At 31.4% G+C, this 19325-nt stretch overlaps 1 protein-coding gene across 5 annotated transcripts in view; it reads left to right on the forward strand.

Moving 5' to 3' along the window:
- Positions 1–19325, forward strand: part of LOC114336067 (enhancer of polycomb homolog 1) — a 122685-nt gene that overhangs the window by 92503 nt on the left and 10857 nt on the right. For all 5 annotated transcript variants that reach the window (XM_028286390.2, XM_028286391.2, XM_028286388.2 and 2 more), the window contains 2 exons: positions 502–1073; positions 9472–9601. In XM_028286390.2, the coding sequence (XP_028142191.1) occupies positions 502–1073; positions 9472–9601 (702 nt within the window). The remainder of the gene's footprint in view (positions 1–501; positions 1074–9471; positions 9602–19325) is intronic.

Here is a 19325-nt window from a genome sequence, read left to right on the forward strand (position 1 = left end):
ATTTTTTGAAAGTTTAGTTAAATATTTACAAAAAGTAAAATAGACAGAACAATTATATATATTCATTGCCTTATAATAAATCCAACTTTATGAATCTGGACCTCGGAGGTAAACTATACTATGTCATTTCGAGCAAATGTGTTTAGCTTGTGTTTGCAACAAAATTTAGAGTACTTATGGGTGCTACTTTAGGATGTTAATAAAAATCTGATATATCCCATAATTGGTTGAAAGATTGGGTGGATATTTTAATGATAATATATAACCAATTTGTATAATTTAACTAATAAAATAAGTGAATTAAAGGAACTTATTCAAAACAACACCATGTTGACATGGTGTAGTTTACTTCCAAGGTCCAGAAATATTATACCTATTTAGGCCAATACAAAACAACCTATCACAATAAATAATTTGGAAAAAATTAAATCATATAAAAATGCTTCTATTTTTTTCATATTGTATTTTATTTAAGATTATCATGTTTATATTTATTTTTAGGTTACATTTTCGACCTAAAACGCCACCACCTGACTATGAAGTTCCCTGTGATATGCTTCATTCTGAGGAGACATTCTTCGATCCCAGTGCCAACACCTTCTCGATGGAGATACAGACATTGGATGCACCTAGTTCTACCTTTCTGGATACCTCTACGTTTGTCTCTGATCCTTTCACGCTCGACCAGCTGGACTTGGATTCAAGGCAGCTCCTACCTGCTGCATCCACTCTCAATACGCTTATACCTAGTGTTAGTAGTGATAGTAACGAAAACGACAATTTCTTGTCAAGTGATTCTTCTAGTAGTGATAGTGACTTTAGAACTATTGGTTGTTCGAATTTTAAAGTAAATGATCTAGGTTTGAATGACAGTAATGTTACTACAAGTTCTACAATGACGAAAAGTCAGCAAACAAAAGTTCAATATTCCAGTACCTCTGCTAGTCCTAAAGTAAATAGTGTGAATACAACATCCTCTTCGAGTGGGGAAGATTTTAAACCAACCAGAGGCAACTCTGACTCTTCTTTGCTTGGGAATACCAATGGATTGTTGAGTCAGTTTTGCTTTGATGGTAAGAAAAGTATATTATTTAATTTACTCATTGTCTTGTGAATATAAGATATTGTACTTATGATTACCAGTATATAACGACTAGTATATTCAATAAATCAAGCATTATGACGGATATAACGCAGGCAAGTATGATAATAGAGTAAATGAAAAACAGTAATATTGTGGAAGTAATAAGCAGATCTTTTTAATCTTATATAATTGTTTCATAATTTTCATTTATATATACAGGTTCAGCAAAATTTTAACTATCATACTTTATTTAGTGTGTGGAACAAATATAACACTTAATTGTTTGAATACAAGTGGCTGCAGTCACAATGTCAAATGAGTAGGTCTGAGTTTGGAACAGTGTTGCTACATTTTTGTTATGTCTTTCCTTCTAAAATATTAGTTGGATACATGAAATTAAAATAATGTTGAAATCCACTACACAGTTCATTGGATGATGAAAATTAATATCCCCGGAATTCCCCTTAAAATTATCAAAAACTATCACTTGTATGGGAAAAACGGAAAAGATTGATTTACCAAGAATCTAGCTGAAATAATTTTGAACAAGAATGTTCATTAGCATGTTTTGTTTAGAATAAACTGTTCGCTCAAAAACAACACATAAAGCGACCAGCGATTTTGAATCTGTTGCATAGCCCTTTCAGCACAGCAACAAAAAATGTTCAACAAATATTTCGAAACTTTATACCCTATGTTCTTATGTCTAAATTAACAAGGAAAAAATACTAAATCTGTCACCCAACCCACACATAAGTATAACTCTATAAGTAAAACAAACGTGAGGTTAAATTTTGACATAAATAATAATATTATTATATACTGTCAAGGTACTGTGTCAATCTAGTGCTGACTTCCTTCAGAGGACCATTCCGGTCAGTTGTCACCTAAACTCTGCCATGTAAGGTTCTACCTACAATTTCCCAACCAATATGGTTGATGTCATGTGATGCCAGGGGTTAATCTGGAAATATTTTTAACATCCTTTAAAATCGGATAATATAATGTAACTCCAACTGTTTAAAATCAATTTAAGGGTTTTTACCCATACATTTTGGTGGCTTAAAGCATGTAAACCTGTAAGTATAACTATCTATTCACTTCTTTACCTTTGTCAAAATTTAACCTCACGTTTGTTTTACTTATAGAGTTATACTTATTTTAGGTGATAACACTGATGATGGAATATTGATTCCGAAAACGTTTTGTTGTGATACAGCCCAGTTGTAGGGATTTTAAATATACTTTTTGCAAGATAAGGTTTTTATATTTTCATGAAATTTTTATTTTTTGGCAACAAATGAGGCATCTGAGAAATGCCTAAAATTCGCTGAATTTAAACTTTCCCATTGCAAACGATCTAAAACATTTAAAACTACTTCCTTTATATTGCACAAGTACATTTTTTTGAAACTGTACTTCAGCTACAAATTACACCTAATGCCATCTTCGTGGAAGCCTTCCCAGTGACGTGAAATCGTTTGTAATGTGAAAGTTTAAATTCAGCATTTTTTAGGCATATTTCAAATGAAATAACTGCAAAAACTGAAAATCGAAATTTCATGTTATAGGTTTAGAAGATTAGGATCCAGCAATGGAAATTCCACAGCAACTGTTCAAAAGAAGTGATAAATGTTATTGATCTCATGAGAATTGTAAAAAAATGGCAAAAATCACGCAACTTTTATTTGAGTGGCCGTTTGCCAAAAGCTGATTTCGATATTTTTAGAAATATACAGTACAACCTGCCATATCCGGATCTACCGAAATCTACCGAGAAAGGCAGTCCTGCTGTTGGACAACACCCTAAAAGAAGAACTTAAAGATGACGAAATAATGTATTATACAATATATAAAACGTGTCTATCGACGAAAGTTATTGACGGCGTTGATTACTGGAATGTATGAAGGATAAAACGTTTCAGAGACTATAAAAGAAGTAGTGGTCTTGATATCCGAATTTTTTCATATCCGGATCAGTCTTTCGCCACATTGATCCAGATATGGCAGGTTTGACTGTATTTGGTTTTGAGTTTAATGTTTATACAGCTATTTATACAGTACGTAAATCGTACAGCTGGACATAGGCAATGTACATTAAGTTGAGAGTGGCAACTGCGCTAATATGTTAGTTGAAGCTTCTGTTCGAGTTCGAGTTTCTGGTACAATAGAGTTGTTACAACGAATAGAATAAGTGAATTTGTAAGCAAGAATGTCCATAAATATCTCAAAAACAAAGATTATGATTACTGAGTTAATAATTTTACTTTAATTTTTAAAATATTTTTTATTCAAAACTAATTACAAAATTAAACAGACACAGTTTTCTCATTCCCTCAGGCCAAAAATATTCAGCTACTATATTGTCATGTTTTGATGTTTATTTGTGTCAGTCAAAATGAATATAAACGAGGATTGTGACTTCACGAACGGCGGTCTTTGCGTGTCATAAGGGGTCAAAGGCAAAAGTGTCCTCAAGTGGTTACCTTAGTATTTTGAGGATACTTTGACCTGTGACCTCTGATCTGTCACAATCCTTTGAGTAAAGTAAATTTCTCCTTAACAAACATATCTAGCCGTTTTCACACCACTTGAGGTAAGAGCCAGTGCGTTGATCTTTTCTATTGTGGAAAGATCGTCCCCAATAGGCCTACAGGAAACCACGCCTATTTTTTTTTAAACTCTATGTAGAATTTTCTTTCATGAAAAAGACGCTATTACTTGTGAATCGAGGGAGGTAAATCTGCTACGTAAATCTACGTAAATAATTTGAAGTTATTAAAATGCCTTTTAAAACCTTTTAAAAATTTTATTGTGTACTAAGCCCAAAGAAAAAAGAAAAATTATTATTCAAACTAGTTACAACACAAATAAATAATTAATTTAAAGTAATTGAAAATCGAACAATACATTATACGGAAATTACAAAATAATAAGTAAACTAAATGAAAGGTTCAAATAGACCACCTTGCTTTGCAAGACAATAACCTAGTCTATCATAAAATGCTTGCCTCACGTTTTCAAGCTGTTGTGGCGTAATCGTAGCACAAGCATTTCTTATTTTATTTTCCAAATCCTCTAGCTAAACTATGTGCCCTCTCGAGATCGTTGCCATAAATGGTAGATTTAATATGTCCCCAGAAAAAGAAATCCATGGGAGCCAAATCGGGACATCTTGCAGGTCATTTAATTTGGTTGCTGGTTCCGCTTATAACGCGATCTTGAAAAAATAATTTTTCATGATACGCGCATTATGAACGTAACAGCCATCCTGTTGGTACCAGACATCTTCTAAACGTACATCTGGGAGATTCTGAATAGCTGGAATAATGCTATCTTGTAAATGAGCAAGATATTTAGCTGAATTCAGAACTCCCTCAATGAAAAATGGACCAAAAACATAGTCACCTAAAATGCTGGTCCACACATTAAGTTTTTGAGGACGTTGAGTCCGATGTACAGTGCTTCTATGTTCATTTTCCTGAGACCAATACCGCGTTCTGGAAGGATTGTGATGACCCCGTACAGAAAATGACAATTCGTCGGTGAAAAGAATGTTTTTTACAAAATCATCATTTTCGTGAGATGCATCCATTGCAGCTTGACAAAACTCCATTCTACGATAATGATCTCAGGGAAATAACTCCTGGGTTCTCGAGTTTTTGAAACTCTTAAAGCCATATTTTTTTAGAACTTTATGAACTGTGGTATGCGAAACCTCGCAACTCCTTGGTGACACTTCTGGTGGTTCTGGAGTTGTCTACCTCAATTGTAGAACAAATATCTTCATGCCTTCTTTCGATTTCCTGCTGTCTTTCTGGGGACATCTCTTTTCTTTTGTGACATTTTGTACAATATTTTAAGCAACGTTGTGTTTCAAAATTATTTATAATATTTGCAATTGTTTGTCTACAAGGTATGGGTCTAGTTTCGAAAGTATTAGCAAATAGATCTACACATTCTGCCAACGAATTACCTTGATAATACCATTTAATTATTTGCATCTTTTCTGGAGAAGTATAAATAAACATTTTAAACAATACTCTTCACTTCGGGGTTCACATGACAAACCAATAATACTTGACGTTTAACGAATTTTGAAGTTAATGCTAACATCCAGCAGTGGAAGCACGCAAAATAGAATTCTATCTTAGTGACGTCATGTTGCCTAGCAACCGTCGATTCTCCCATTATGAAATTCTATTTTGTGACGTCAGCAAAATAGAATTCTATTTGGCGTGCTCTGGGCCCAGGATAAACAATTACTGACAATTTGTATTTGTAGCTCAGTTGCCACATTTATCTCAATATAATACAATGTATGGATTTATGTATCTAAATATATACGATGTATGTTTCCTATATCCAGCTGAACAATTTACGTACTGTATGAGTTCACTTATAAGCTAAAATTATAGTTTTATAGCCGTCGTGGAAATTTGAATTTGCTCTTCCGAAAAGTACCAAAAGTGGACATATCTGCTTTTGGCAAACGACCACTGATTTCTTTAATAGCTTTATAGAAACTGATTTCATTTGCGGCAAAATGCAAATATTGCATATAAAACTGCACTCTTCACCTTTAAATCACATTTTGATTTTTATCGATAGGACACTCTGTTACACAGATGTTAAATTTTTATTGTTGAGTTGATACAAATTTTATTTAAAAAATTGATTTCGCGGGCGTAACTGACATTCAAATCGCTGAATACTTCAAGCACTGTTTCTTTGAGACTGGTTCATTCACACATGTAAACATTTTTTTTAAATTATCTCAGCTACGTTTTTTCTTAGAAACACTTTTTTTCTACAGTGTACAAATTCTTGGTAATATACAGTGATAAATTTTATTGATCTCATGAGAATTTTTAGAAGCTTTACGTTTGTTAGAAACATTTTTGGGGACATTTGTTAGAAACATTTTGGGTTGTTTTAGGACAAGCCCAAGTGGGTAGGAGTGGCAAACATTTTTGCATATTTTTTGAGGTTTCAAATTTCAAATTGAAATTCGCAGGAAAATTCAGCTTGTTCGTCTCGTTTTTAGAGATCAAATCTTTGACAACTGGACTATAGAGGCAATAAAAAAACATGCATTACAATTACCCTTCAACAACTGACAGAAAGGCATGACGTTATAAGACTTAAAAGAACTTAGATTGGCCTATCAGGCAATAGACCTGATACATCAAGGAAGGGGACTTTTACATTGGAGAAACCATTTCTCATACCAGAAACAGCTATTAATAATTTAATGTCCGACTGGTATATTATTTGACAAATAATGACATGATTTCGAAGTATGATATGATGCCCAAGGCATTAAATTTAAATAACTAGTTCAGTACTGTCAAGTTGACAAATATCAACCTAAGTAAAACTATGGTTACCACAATTATTACGTTACTACCATTGCTGTTAAATGTACTTAGGGGAGACTGGGTAACAGTGAGACACTTTTTTTTCATTTAACCATAAGTCCACTACTGTGACATGTATAAACAAAATTTCTTCAGGATTGTATTCTCACATGTGTTCATTACACAAGAAAAAGTCAAATTTGAAAATAGTTCGGTTTATTTAGTTTGTATTTGACACATAAGGTCAAGTTGTCATTTGTCTCAGTGTTACCCATGCATGGGTAACAGTGAGGCAGTATAATATTTATAGGAAAGAAAACATAAAAAAACATTTAAATTACAAAATATTTATTTATATGAAAAATAAAACAAATAAAAAAACAAATTCAAGTTAAAAAGTACTTATTTATTAAAAAAAATAGGGATCGGAAATAACGTACATTTATTAAATTGAAATTTGTCTCTAATGAAAAAAAAATTTGCCGTTTAGTATGACGTTAACAAACTGGCCTTGGCAATATCATCTTAATGCCTTTTACTACAAATTTTAGAAAAAAAAAATACAAAATGTAATTTTTTATAACATCTGCGTAACAGTGAGACATGTCTCAATGTACCCCGTCTCACTGTTACCCATTTGCCATAAAATTTAAAAAATATTATTTTTGTTATTATAAAACTTAGTTTGCATTGCTAAACTGTGGCATCATGTTTACTACTCTACACACAATGTCATAGTAATACTAGAAAAATCTTAATAATTAACATGCTTTTATAAAAATTCTCAAAATCCCTGTATTATTTTACTTAGTGCCCACCAAACACACTTTATCACGATAAATCCTAAACTGAAACTGCACGGCCGCCGAACATATTAGTAATCAGTAACCAGTAAATACAGCAGACATGCATAAGTAATAATATCTCCACATGGCGAAAAGGAGGAAAAATATTTCAAGTGTCTCACTGTTACCCATGTCTCACTGTTACCCAGTCTCCCCTACTTGAAAACAAATTAGTCCAGAAAGCCACTGCGCATCCGCTAGGAAAAATATTCTAATTCGGATTTTTTGCACAATCTTACTCAAAAAGGGCCCCTTTTTTGCGTGTTGCCAGGACCAAAAGTTGGTCAAAAATTTTTTAAACTTTTTTTTTTTGTTTTTTTCCTAAAATTACTTTTTTTGCATTTAACAAAATTTTTTTAGGTTTTTTTTTGGATCATTCCAAACAGAAAAGGTCTTTAGTGACTTTTCTCTAAAGTTGATAGTTTTTGACATAGAAGTTATTAAAAATTGAAAAATTGCGAAATCAGCCATTTTTAACCCTCAAAAACTATGTGAAAAACTGAAAATTTGAATGTTGCCAAGGTAGGTAGATATTCTTTAAACATCGATTGATGAAATCCCGAAGAGTTTTTTGCAATAGAATATCAAAAACCCCTTTGTTTTTTAATTGCCATCAAGCGTGTGCGACACTATTTTCCACCGTTGCATGTGTATACAGTATGGTGCAAATGAAAGGAATAAATTCGTTATTTCGTAAACCGGTGACTTTAAGGAAAAATCCCAAAACAGGTCGGTTTTTATTTTTAAGTTATGATATTGTGGCATATATAGTATACTAGTGACGTCATCCATCTGGGCGTGATGATGTAATCGATGATTTTTTTAAATGAGAATACGGGTTGTCTGCTGGCTCATTTGAAAGGTTCTTCAATTCTCTATTCAGTAATATAAACATGTACATAATTATTTATACAGGGTGTCCAAAAATTTTTTATTAAATTAAATCATTTGGCAAATTGACAAAAAAATTAAATTATTGGACACCCTGTATAAATAATTATGTAAATGTTTATATTACTGAATAGAGAATTGAAGAACCTTTCAAATGAGCTAGCACACGACCCCTATTCTCATTTAAAAAAATCATCAATTACGTCATCACTCCCAGATGGATGACGTCACTAGTATACCATATATGTCACAAAATCATAACTTAAAAATAAAAATCGACCTGTTTCGGGATTTTTCCTTAAAGTCGCCGGTTTACGAAATAACGAATTTATTCCTTTCATTTGCACCATACTGCATACACATGCAACGGTGGAAAATAGTGTCGCGCACGCTTGATTAGCAATTAAAAAACAAAGGAGTTTTGAATATTGTATTGCAAAAAACTCTTCGGGATTTTATCAATCGATGTTTAAAGAATATCTACCTACCTTGGCAGCATTCAAATTTTCAGTTTTTCACATAGTTTTTGAGGGTTAAAAATGGCCGATTTCGCAATTTTTCAATTTTTAATCGCTTATATGTCAAAAACTATCAACTTTAGAGAAAAGTCACTAAAGACCTTTTCTGTTTGGAATGATCCAAAAAACCTAAAAAAAAAATTGTTCCATGCAAAAAAAATAATTTTAGGAAAAAAAAAATCGTTTAAAAAATTTTTGACCAACTTTTGGTCCTGGCAACATGCAAATTTGTTAAAAAGGGTCCTTTTTGAGTAAGATTGTGCAAAAAATCCGAATTAGAATATTTTTCCTAGCGGATGCGCAGTGGCTTTCTGGACTAAATTAATTCAAAATTTATTCAAATTTTGTGCACATAAAGAATAATTTAGTCGGGCATTAAACATTGAAGGCACCACGGGTATCATGGATAATAACGCTTTTGGTCAACGTATATCCCTCGAGCCGAAGGCCTTCGGTATATACACCATTGACCTCAAGCGTTATTATCCTTATAATACCCTTGCTACCTTAATGACTATAATTCCTATGCTAACAGAATAGCTGAAATTCCTGCATCTTCGTCTGTTTTAGTAATCCATTAAAAAAGAAATTTGGGCTACAATCAGTTTTTGATGGTTAATAATAGAACATTCTAAATAGTATATTATGATTTGTTGAAAATCTGTAATCAACCTGACCACAAAAGATCATATATATTATAACTATCATATTTCATGATGTTTTTCATATTTTTATAATAATTTTCAATAATTGATTTTGTTTTTTTTTTACAGTACCTCCTTCTAGAACAAAAAATAATAAATTACAATACGCTTACTCTGGAGCAATGGGATATCCAAATGCTTCTTCAGGTACCCTAAGTCTTCACACTTCTGCGCATACCCTTACGCTTAATAGTCATAGGTAAGTGTAAGAACCTAATGGTTTTCTAAACAGAGTGGGCCAAACAAAACAGTCCACCTCGATATTTGGCAGTGTTTATTAGATTTTAAGGATATGACGAAACAGGTCGATTTTTGATCTAAGGGCGACATATTTTTATGGTACATACATCTGTCATTTGTCAACCCCCTCCCTTTCACTTCCCCTACCCCTTATTTTTAAATAGGAAATAGGTGTTGTGTGCTAGTTCATTTGAAAGGTCATTCATTTCTTAATTCAGTTATATAAACATTGACATAATTATTTATACAGGGTGTCCGAGAAAAAAAATTAATTAAATTAATTGACACAAAAAGAAGAATGTATGTAATTTATTTAATTCAAAATACATTCTATTGCTGTCACAAAACAGAAAAAAATGTTTTTTGATAAATAAACATTGCTTAATTTCAATGTTCAAGCTGCCACCCATCTGCCTCTTGGTAGGTTGAATATTGAATTTAAGCAACAAACAATGTTTATTCTGTTTTCTGTCAGCAGTAGAAAGTATTTTGTAAGTGTCAATTAATTTAATTCAAAAAGTTTTAACCCAACGTGACAAGAAGTAGAACCGGAACTCGATATTTGAACTGTTTATACTATTTCGGCGACTTTAAAACGGTTCTTCTGGTTGTAACTCTGGAACCGGAAGTCTGAGGTCAATTTTCTCACCTTTAATACCATCCTTGGTAATCCCACTACTTCAACGTTTTTATTTTGTCTAGTTCTTTCCCGTTTATTGATTTTTCTTCCAACATTATTTTGTTCTTCATTAATGTCGTCTTGGTTTATATCCGTTAATAGTTCTTCAAAGTGTTATTTATCTTTTTAGTCCAGAGAAATAAGATTTTTCTCGTGACACATCCCCCTCCAGACCGAAACTAAATTTTTTGAGTAGTATGGACATCTATATTAATAACCTATATGTTTAACTTCAATACCGCGTTCGCTGTATGTTTATCCTTATTTGTTGCTTAGAAAATTGAAAAATAAGTAATAAATTTTGAGTTTTTATGAATATTCATAACTTATGTAAAAATTAACTTAGAATCTTCTTATTACACGGATTGCTGAGACTTCCAGTGCTTAAATTATTCCCTAAATTTAAAAGCAATTGGTCAAATAGTTTAAAAGTTATTTAATTTGTTTATCCCAGATTATTTTTTTTGCAACACTATAAAGTCAGAAAATGATGAGGTTACAGTAATACTTCGTACAGTTTATGAAAGAAGAAGATTTATACGATTAACTTAATTTACAAAAAATGACAAATAATAATTTTAAATAGTGTAAAATTATTTTGCAAGAACATGTCGATTTTTTGCTTATAAACAATTAGAATAACTTTTTAACTGGTACCCGTAGAGAAATATTTTTTTCATATTTAGAAAGAATGAATTTTTATACACATTTAGACAGAAAAACAATTGTCCTAGGACAATTAGGGACGAAGTTAGTCCCCTTTTTATTTTAGCCCTAACAATTATTGTTATGCTTTGAAAATGCCGAAAATAAACAGTTCAGTGTCATTCATAAAATCAAACTACAGTTTTTCTCAGAAAACTATTACCCAATTGGATTCCTCCAAATTATCATTGTTAGACAGTACATTTTTAATAAAAGAATTTGAGTCATTGTGTCAAAACGTTAAAAGTAATACATATTGGAAAGTAAACATTCCAAAAATTTAAACAACCATGGAAAAAATGGGAGTGGTTCAAATACTAGCTGGGACATTTTTGGTGTAAGTGCTAGCAAACTATTATGGTGAATTTGAAAAATGCCCCAGTTACATCACTTGATGTCGAAAGAAAATTTTATATGTACTCAGATAGAAGCCAGATTTGTTTTTGTTAGAAAATTTTTTTGTACCACAATTCGAAATAATATCGTTTTTTGTAAATTAAAAAATATTGTAAATATTTTTTATTACATGCATATTTTCTAGATAAACTTGCATATTTTTGAGTAAAACACTGCATATTTAATACCTTTTTATTTGAAAATTTGCCTAATTTGAAAGTCTAATAATTAATATATACTAATTCTATTCAATTATTCCTAAAACTAACATTGGTTTATAATATTGCATTGAAAATGAAAATCTCAAATAAACTAGGTTTTATTTCTTGACAAACATGTTACTAGATAAATGAAATGTAACAAAATTAGAGACAGGACAAAAAGAACAAAATTATTTGCAGAAATTTTCTACAATATTATAATAATTGTATCTTACAACATTGAAAGTTGTAATTCTTTAAGATTGTAAAAAAACAAAAATTAATATATTTCATACATTTTGGTATGATAACAATACTATTAAAATAAAATAAAAGGAGATTTATCTAGGATTACTTGTATTTTTATGAAAAACGTAACAATTATCAGTTACCTATTATAAGTTATCGTAAATTCAAGTGCAAATGATCCACTCCTATGATTGCCAACAAAGTCATCCTAAAAATACCATAAAAGAATTTCCAAAAATTGTTTACACAATTTACATAGTTAATTAAATAACCACTTTATTAACAAAAAACCTATCCGTAACGTACGCAAAGAGTACACACAGATAAAAAAAGAAACTTCAAAATAGATAATAGAGAAAGGTAGAAGTTTTGGTTATCGAAGTCCATAAAATATTTATATCTCTGTACTAACAGGTACTCAGTGCAACCAGTTTTTCAAGAGCAGGTAATTTATCTTAATAAAATATCTGGTATAAAGAAGATCTGTTGATCGGATCGGTACTAACTGTTCTTAGCTGAATTTCCAACCCCAATCAATTACGTTTATCTCTTGTTTGGTGGTTCTGTAACTTCAGTTTTTCATTCATCTAATAGCATGTTTAGCAAAAAAATAAAACCTGGTTCATTTGAGATTTTTTGATTTCCATAGACCAATACCGTTGACTGATAAATTATACTGGAAGATACGAAACTAAATGAGCGTTTATGTACGACACCAGTGGTTTTAGAAATAGATGGCGTTAGCAGCTTTCTAGGTACGAGATTGAATTTACCTGAGACAACGATGAGACGTATTCAGGTAGCTTTGGTTATCGGAATTTGGGGTCGGTCGGGTCGATCGGATTATAATAAAAATTATTTATTTCTTTTGATGCATTTAAATTTGAGTTCTCATTCAACGATAACAATGGCAATCTTTAAAATAATTATTGGAGTGTACCTATGTATTACTTTCTAAACTCGTTTTTAAATTAGCAAGAATAATTGTAGTTGTAATTTGTCTTTTAATTTGAATTCTTGAAACAAATTATTGAATATTCTAAAGTTTATTTAATAATTTTATATAATACATATATATAATAATATAATTTATTTAATAAAAAATTTATTTAACGAGAAAAATACTCACTGGGTGATTTTAGATATTGTACATTTCTTATTTGCCTCATAATCTCGATAAAAAATTAGGTAGTTATTTTCATTAATTACAGTCTCTTCTGATGATTGTATAGGTATTTTGTTTGGAGATATTGCAACCGTATTTACTTAAATGAAATTGACTTAGTAACCCGCTCGGCCACTTTAAACTCTTCGAGAGAAAAATGGTAAGGACTCGTAAATTGTTGCAATCGCGATTTCCTACAATTTCTTCCAAGTTTTTCCGTTCGGTCGATATTTTCCGAGTTAGGGGAAAATAGTGACTAAGTATAATTATTGAATTATTTATTATTAACTTTACTTCTTAAATGTGTCGTGTATTTCTGCGTAGGCGTCCACCGTGCATTGTATTGTCAGGTGAGATATTAGATAGTCAAGATTACATTATTTTATTAAGAGTAATTTCATTAATATCATTTGGCGAATATTACCCAGCCATGACATCTTTTTTCTAGACCTCTCTTACCCTCTATGTTTCCTTCGAGTTCCACTTGCCGACAAGTATATCGTTCTCCTCGCAATATGTCCCTAAGTATGTCCATGATATTTTAAGCATTCGGTGCAGGCACCTCATTTCAAAGACTTCAAGTTTGTTAGTGGAGCTGGCCTTTATTATCCATGCTTTCATTCCACACAAGAGAACAAGCCAAACGTAACACTTTAGCGTATTGTATCTCAGGTTGAAACCCAAATTTCAGTGAACAGTCATAAGAGTTTGGAAGTCGACATCCCATTGTTTATGAGAGATATTTTTCATTAAGTTGAGCCCGTTTGAGCTGACAGTCGGAGTGAGTGTATATTGTCTTACCAAGATAGACGATTATCCAGTTTTATTCCCAAGAAGTTAATTAATTCTGAATAATTTATTGTAAACTCTTTAGGAACTACTTATTAACTTTTGCTCTCAGAACGAATTTCGAATAAACAATACGTTCTTCAGACACAAAGATCAACAAAAATATACATTCAAAAATACAAGAGCACACAGATCCGATATTGATTATATATTGACAAACAGAAACATCCATCATTTTCAAGTACTAGACATAAGATGTTTAAGTGCAGCTAATATCGGAAGTGATCACAACCTAGTACTTGGAAAAATCAGAATACATCTACAAAAAAACAGGAAAATAGACCCTATTAAATGTGAGACAAGAATAAAGGTAGAACAGCTACAAGACTTGTCAACACATGATCTATACCAGAGAAGACTGCAAAAAGTAGTGAACGAAAACTACATAACACCAGATGAAGACATAGAAGAAAGTTGGAGGAAGATTAGAGATAATAGCAAAATGGCAGCAACGGGCGCACTTGGAGAACGTAAGATAAGTAAACACAGTGCTGTTTTTGTAACAGTATAGGTTCCGGTACGCAATGTTCCGGGTGTCTGGGGAGTGTTCATAAAAGGGTCCGTACCCGGGGAATTTTTTTAAATTTATCCTCAATAAGGTCGTTTTAAAGCTATTTGGAATCAAGGAAAAAATTCAGGAATTTGTCTATAATTTTGTTTTTTTTTTCTTATTATTTTGTCCCAAGAGGTACCGGTACGGCATACCGGCGCGTACCGTCACAAAAACAGCACTGAGTAAACATATAAGAAAGAAAAGGAGAACACCATGGATCTGTGAAGAAATAAAAATAAAATGCCAAGAAAAAAAAGAAAATCTAGCTAGAATTCAAATTCAAAAGAACGAGACAAACATATGAAGAATATAAAAGAGTTTGAAATGAGTTAAAGCGTAAGAAGAGTAAGAAGGAAGAAAACAGAACATTGGTAAGCATTTTCAAAAGAGATGGAGCACGACTTATACGGGATGCAAAAGGAAATGTGGAAAATGATAAGAGGTCAAAGAGCAGAGATGAAGGAATTGATAGAAGTAAAACATATTGATACAAATACATGGACAACTTACCTAGAAAACCTGTATCAAACAGCTAATCATGAAGAACTGGAAAACCAGGATTAGAATCCGATGAGCAAACAGAAATTAAAGAGGAAGATATAACGAACGCCTTAAAACAGATGAAAAATCGAAAAGCACCAGGGAAAGATGGAATAGCCAATGAACTTTTAAAATACGGAGGAGAGAGACTTCACAAAGAACTGAATATCCTGATACGTAAAATATTAAATACAGGAAGAATTCCAGAAGAATGGAGTACCACTCAGATGATAGCGTTATTTAAGAAAAGTGATAGGGCAGACCCGAGTAATTATAGAGGGATAAATTTACGGAGCACTATAATACTGAGACTCACAACAAAAATACTGATGAAGAAAATAATGGCGTGCATAAATATATCGGTTGAACAACAACGATTTAGAAGTGGAAGATCATAACGATGCAGTTTTTGTGATAACACAAACAGCGGAGAAATCATTAGAATATAACAAACGAGTATAACAAACAATTAAAAGATGTGATACACCTACTATATGACAAAAATTTACCACTTCATATTATAAAATGGATAGAAAACATTTATGTACGAAATAAAATAGAAATGAAAGTCAATGAAATAATAACAGAACCCATATAGAAGCAAACACGGGAATCAAGCAAGGAGATTCACTAAGTCCTCTATTGTTTAACATAACGCTGGATGCAATAATAAAACAAGTGAAGAAAAAAAGAGGGTAAAAATGGGCGATAAAGAGATAAAAATACTCTGTTACGCTGATGACACCGTGTTAGTAGCAGAGTGCGAAGACGACCTACAAAGATTACTGCACGAATTCAACATTAACGCAAAAGAAATGAATATGAAAATATCAGCCCAAAAAACAAAAAGCTTAGTAATATCTAAAGAACCAATAAGATGCAAATTGGACTTAGATAGATGCAAATATAAAAGTAAATACCTGGGAATTAATCTATCAGCCGACAATAATATCGAGGAAGAGGTTAAAGACTAATAATTAAAGCCAGTAGAACGGCCGGATGCCTAAACGACACAATTTCGAAAAACAAACACCTTAGAGTGGAAACAAGGGACCGAATATATAAGTCATTTGACTGAAGTTATTAGACCAGTTATGACTTACACTGCCGAAACAAGACCAGATGCAAGCAAAATACAAAGACGTCTGGAGACCAACAAAATGAAGATCTTAAGAAGGATTGCAGATGCATATGTGGGGTAGACAATATAAATACCTGGGTAAAGAATAGAAAAGAAGAGTGGAATCAACACATAAACAGGATGTCTGAATCAAGGATAGTAAGAATAGCCAGGGACAAGTCACCGTTAGGCCGAAGAAGTATAGGACGCCCAAGGAAAAGATGGAATGACAATTTAGGGGCAGAATGAAAGGCACCGTTGGAGAAAAACACGCAGTACTGCCTGCCTATATAAAAGAAAAAGTAGAAGAAGAAATTCTTTAGGTAAATTTTTGGTAGTATAATGTGCTTCTTTGGAGTTTTACTGAAGATGATTGTTTTCGTTTTAGTGGGAGAAAATTCTAGGCCAGTTTTGACCAATTCTCTAATTTCTAAATGACTAGTGGGTTAAGTGATTTAGCGATGTCATTGATGGCAATAAGGTAAAGTGCAACGAGTAGACCATTGAGGAATGTCGTTTAATTGGATTTTTGAGTCTAAAAGAACGTTATCTATTCGAATAAGTTTCGTCTATATAGGAAATTACTAATAAATTTTATATTTCCTGGAATTGACCAACTTAATAGAATTCTTATATCTAATCCCCAAATGGCACGCTTTATAAAATATAATAAAAGATAGCAATAAGTAAAACATACTTGATCACATCCAAATGACCCATGAATTACAGATTCAATATGCACTAGGTTGTCTAATGTAGATGTGGACTTTCTAAATCCACTTTGTATAAGGCTAGGTAGCTATAATATCAATAAGTCTAATACTATCTAGTATCTATCAAATGGATAAACTGATTAATTGTAGCAAGTTTTGTTCTATTGAGTTTTTTCACTAAGCTAACACTTTTCGAGTTATTTGCGAGTGAATATGTTCGTTTTTTAACAAAAAAAAAACACGTTTTTAGACGGTTTTACGCAAATAACACAATAAGTAAGTATTTTATCGAAAAAAGTATTCAATAAAAATATAGTTTATAAAAAATTTAAAAAAAAATATCTGTATAAAGTCTTTATACTCAGTAGAAGAAGCAGAGTTGTAGCTAATGAAAAGTAGGTTCTTATTCGTCAAATTCCAAATCGAATATTTCAACGTGAAATAACCAAAAAATAAAGCACATTTCTGGGAAAACTCATCGCAACTTTTTTAAAGTGTTTAAAAAAGCTTTGTTTTTGTTTTTAAAAAAGTTTCTAGCATTAAAGTAAGCACGTTACACTGAAAATAAAGTTGGTCCTTTTTTGTAAAAGATAGTTTTAAAAAAGCGTGAAAATCACCCTCTAAAAGGGAACTTGCATAAAATTTTTATTTCGAAAGAGAATTATAAATTTGCTATAAATCACAACAGAACACGATTTAAAAAGAAAAAAAGTTGTTTGTGTTTTTCGTTTGGCCCCTCAAGACGAATAAAATCAAATTATTGTTATCTCTTCACAAGTGACTTTACTTATGTATTGTTTATAATATGATCTGTAAGTTTCATCGTAAACTTAGTTTTACAGTATTTTTTTTATTTTGAAAAAAAAATGCCGTGATTAGTGGCTCATTGAAGCCTTTTAACTACAGCCTTTCAAAAATAAGCACTTTGAACCGATTAAACTTGCAGATCCTCTATAAGCATACATACGTAAAGTAACTTATGAAGCGCTACTGATTAATTTCATTTGAGATGCTAATTAGGAGGTGATTTTTAGATTTTTTTTACAAAAAAAAGGGATCAACTTTATTTTGAGCGCAACTTGTTTACTTCTGATACTAGAAACTCAAAAAAATAAAGCTGTTTTTAAACTTTTTAAAAAAGTTATGATGAATTTTCCCCGAAAAGTTCTTAATTTTTTGGTTATTTCATGTAGAAATATTCAATTTTGAATTTGACAAATAATAAGAACCTACTTTTCATTAGCTACAACTCTGATTTTACTGGGTCTACGACTTCATTATGTCATATTTATATAAAACATTTTTTTCACTTTTTGATAAGCTGTATTTTTGCTATGAATCTTTTTTTGGTGAAATACTTCCTTTTTAAATTATTTGCGAAAATCCGTCTAAAAACGTACTATTTTTTGAGAAATGAATATATTCACTCGCAAATAACTCGAAAAGTATTTACTTGTGAGGTCAAGACTAGTGAAAAAAACTCTATAGTCAATTTATATTTTCAACAGTTTTGCTGAAACAAAAACAAAAAAAAATAAAACAGATTGATATGATAGTGACTGCTGCGTTAAAATTTTGAATACGGGCCACGTAAAATAACCGCGTGTTCTTGGCTAGTTCCTTAAGTAGGGATAATTTTACACTTCCCTCTAAGGCTAGTTCCAACAAATTTAAGCTAGGCGCGCCACTATACGGGCAGGTTTTAAAGACAACAAAATAATGCATAGGCTTTCGTATCTTTCCGTATTTATCAATCAACGCCAATACTATTTTTAGAAACAATTAAATGGGATAATTTGTTTTTTCATATTTTAAATTATTACTAAGTTTAATGAAAGATTATGTATTATATTATTCATAAATATTTATGTTTTGTGATTAAAATTACTTCAAATATTAAAAACAAATTGAAAAAAAATTGTTTAAACAAATTTGATGGTGTATATAACAATTAATTTATTTAAATAATGTATATTCGTACTGTACGCAAAAAGTACACACAAATTTAAAAAGAAACGTCGAAATATATAGGCGACAACCAGAGATACAGCTAACAGTCCCTTCCTCCTTCTCATCGATCTTTCTAGTTTCAAGGCCGGCCGATTTTAAGGATCACATTTTAAAGATTTGTGGACGATTTGTTTGAAAGTATATATTTTTTATATTTTTTTACATTAAAATTTTGAAGTATGTTCTTTCAAATGTGGCTGTTTTGATTTCATAATTAAGAAAGCTGCTGTGAATTAAAAATGGGGTTTGGGGCAACTTCGTCCCTAATTGTCCTAGGACAATTTTTTCTTTTTTTGAATTTGTATAAAAATTCAGTATGTATTTCTAAATGTGAAAATTTTTTTCTATGGGTAATGGTTAAAAAGTTATTCTAATTGTTTATAAGCAAAAAATCGACATGTTCTTGCAAAATAATTCTGCAATATTTGGAATTATTTTTTGCAATTTTTTTTTAATTAAATTAATAGTATAAATCTTCTTTCATAAACTATCCAAAGTATTACT

This window comes from Diabrotica virgifera, chromosome 2, assembly GCF_917563875.1.
Source record: "Diabrotica virgifera virgifera chromosome 2, PGI_DIABVI_V3a".
In the NCBI taxonomy this organism is placed as follows: Eukaryota; Metazoa; Arthropoda; class Insecta; order Coleoptera; family Chrysomelidae; genus Diabrotica; species Diabrotica virgifera.